Source organism: Lottia gigantea (genome assembly GCF_000327385.1).
Source record: "Lottia gigantea unplaced genomic scaffold LOTGIsca_813, whole genome shotgun sequence".
Taxonomy (NCBI): domain Eukaryota; kingdom Metazoa; phylum Mollusca; class Gastropoda; family Lottiidae; genus Lottia; species Lottia gigantea.
The window spans coordinates 8,809-10,045 of NW_008710704.1; the positions used below are offsets into that span (position 1 = coordinate 8,809).

General features: G+C 35.0%; 1 protein-coding gene across 1 annotated transcript in view; it reads right to left on the reverse strand.

Annotated features, from left to right (window-relative positions):
• The window catches only part of LOTGIDRAFT_176197 (hypothetical protein), a gene marked incomplete at both ends in the record, with an annotated part of 6,440 nt that extends 5,362 nt beyond the window's left edge, over window positions 1-1,078 (reverse strand). The window contains one exon of the mRNA XM_009067360.1: window positions 505-1,078. Coding sequence (XP_009065608.1) covers window positions 505-1,078 — 574 coding nt within the window. The remainder of the gene's footprint in view (window positions 1-504) is intronic.
• Window positions 1,079-1,237: the final 159 nt, after the last annotated feature.

Consider the following 1,237-nt stretch of genomic DNA (forward strand, 5'->3'; position numbering starts at 1 on the left):
TCTGAGAATCATAAGAAATTCTGGACCAACGATTAAAAAGCCAATCTGGTAGTTTTTCCAAAAGTTCCTCTATTTCTAAACTATCATTTAGAATGTNTAATGAATTCATTGAACTCATAGCTGATTCACATTGTCTTAAAAGATCAGCATAATTTCTAAGTCCTTTGCTATCTCGATTACTAATTTTAGAAGTGTCTTTCAGTTTTTGTCGCAGACTACATGCTATTGTAAATTGATTACCATAACGCTCCTCAAGTAAGGCTTTAGCATCATTATAGGCACCTTCAGTGTTAAAGAGGAAAAAGTTTTGAACACAAGCCTTGGCAGGACCACTTAAATATTTCTGTAAATAATACATTCTCTGTTCTGGCAAAATGTTTTTGTTTTCAATCAAAGTTTGGAATGATGCTTTCCATGCAGGATATTCTAATGCAGTTCCTGAAAATACTGTAGGTTCTGGAGGGGGAAGTCTATTTAAGTTTGCTTGTTCCACTATCAACTTACATAAATCACCAGTGTCTAATGTTACTGAGTTTTTAGAAACATCAAGACTAGCAGTGTTTCTATTCGGCGGAAAAGATGAACTGGTGTAGTTAGTGTTTGTTCCAACTGTGGGTCTAGATTCTAACGAAGGTTCAGGAATGTAATTCATATCCAAATTCCTCTCAGCTTGGCCTGGAGATGACGTATAATCATTTCTTCTAACTTCTGGAGAAATCACAGTTTGTGGTGTAAGAACAGGCGGAAGAGTTGAATTCAAATAAGTGTTCACTTTTGTACTATGATCTAGAGATTCATCTGGCACTGAAATTCGGTCTATAACATTATAAGAGTTCATGTCTTGAGTTTCTACCTTTTCTATTGCTTTTAATTTGGCTTCTGCAATATCTAATTTTTTCATAATGTCTAATTTTTGTAAAGCACCCTTCATTTCCTCAAATTCAACACGTTTACGTTCTAAATCAATTTGATGTTGCTGTTCCAAATCATGGTAACGTAATGCAACTTTTGCAGCTTCTGCTTCTTCTGCAGCTTTAAGTTTCCTTGTAAACGATGACGCACTAGAAATGCTAGACATTTTGAATGATAACTTCAGTTTAGCTCAAGATTACAAAGTTTGTCACTTTAAAACGAACACAGCTTTTAAGCAAACACAAATTATATTACTCCGACAGAGGAGTTTTCACTGTAATGTCTCTTTAAGTAGTCTACCTCCGGAGCATTATGACGCAAAGCA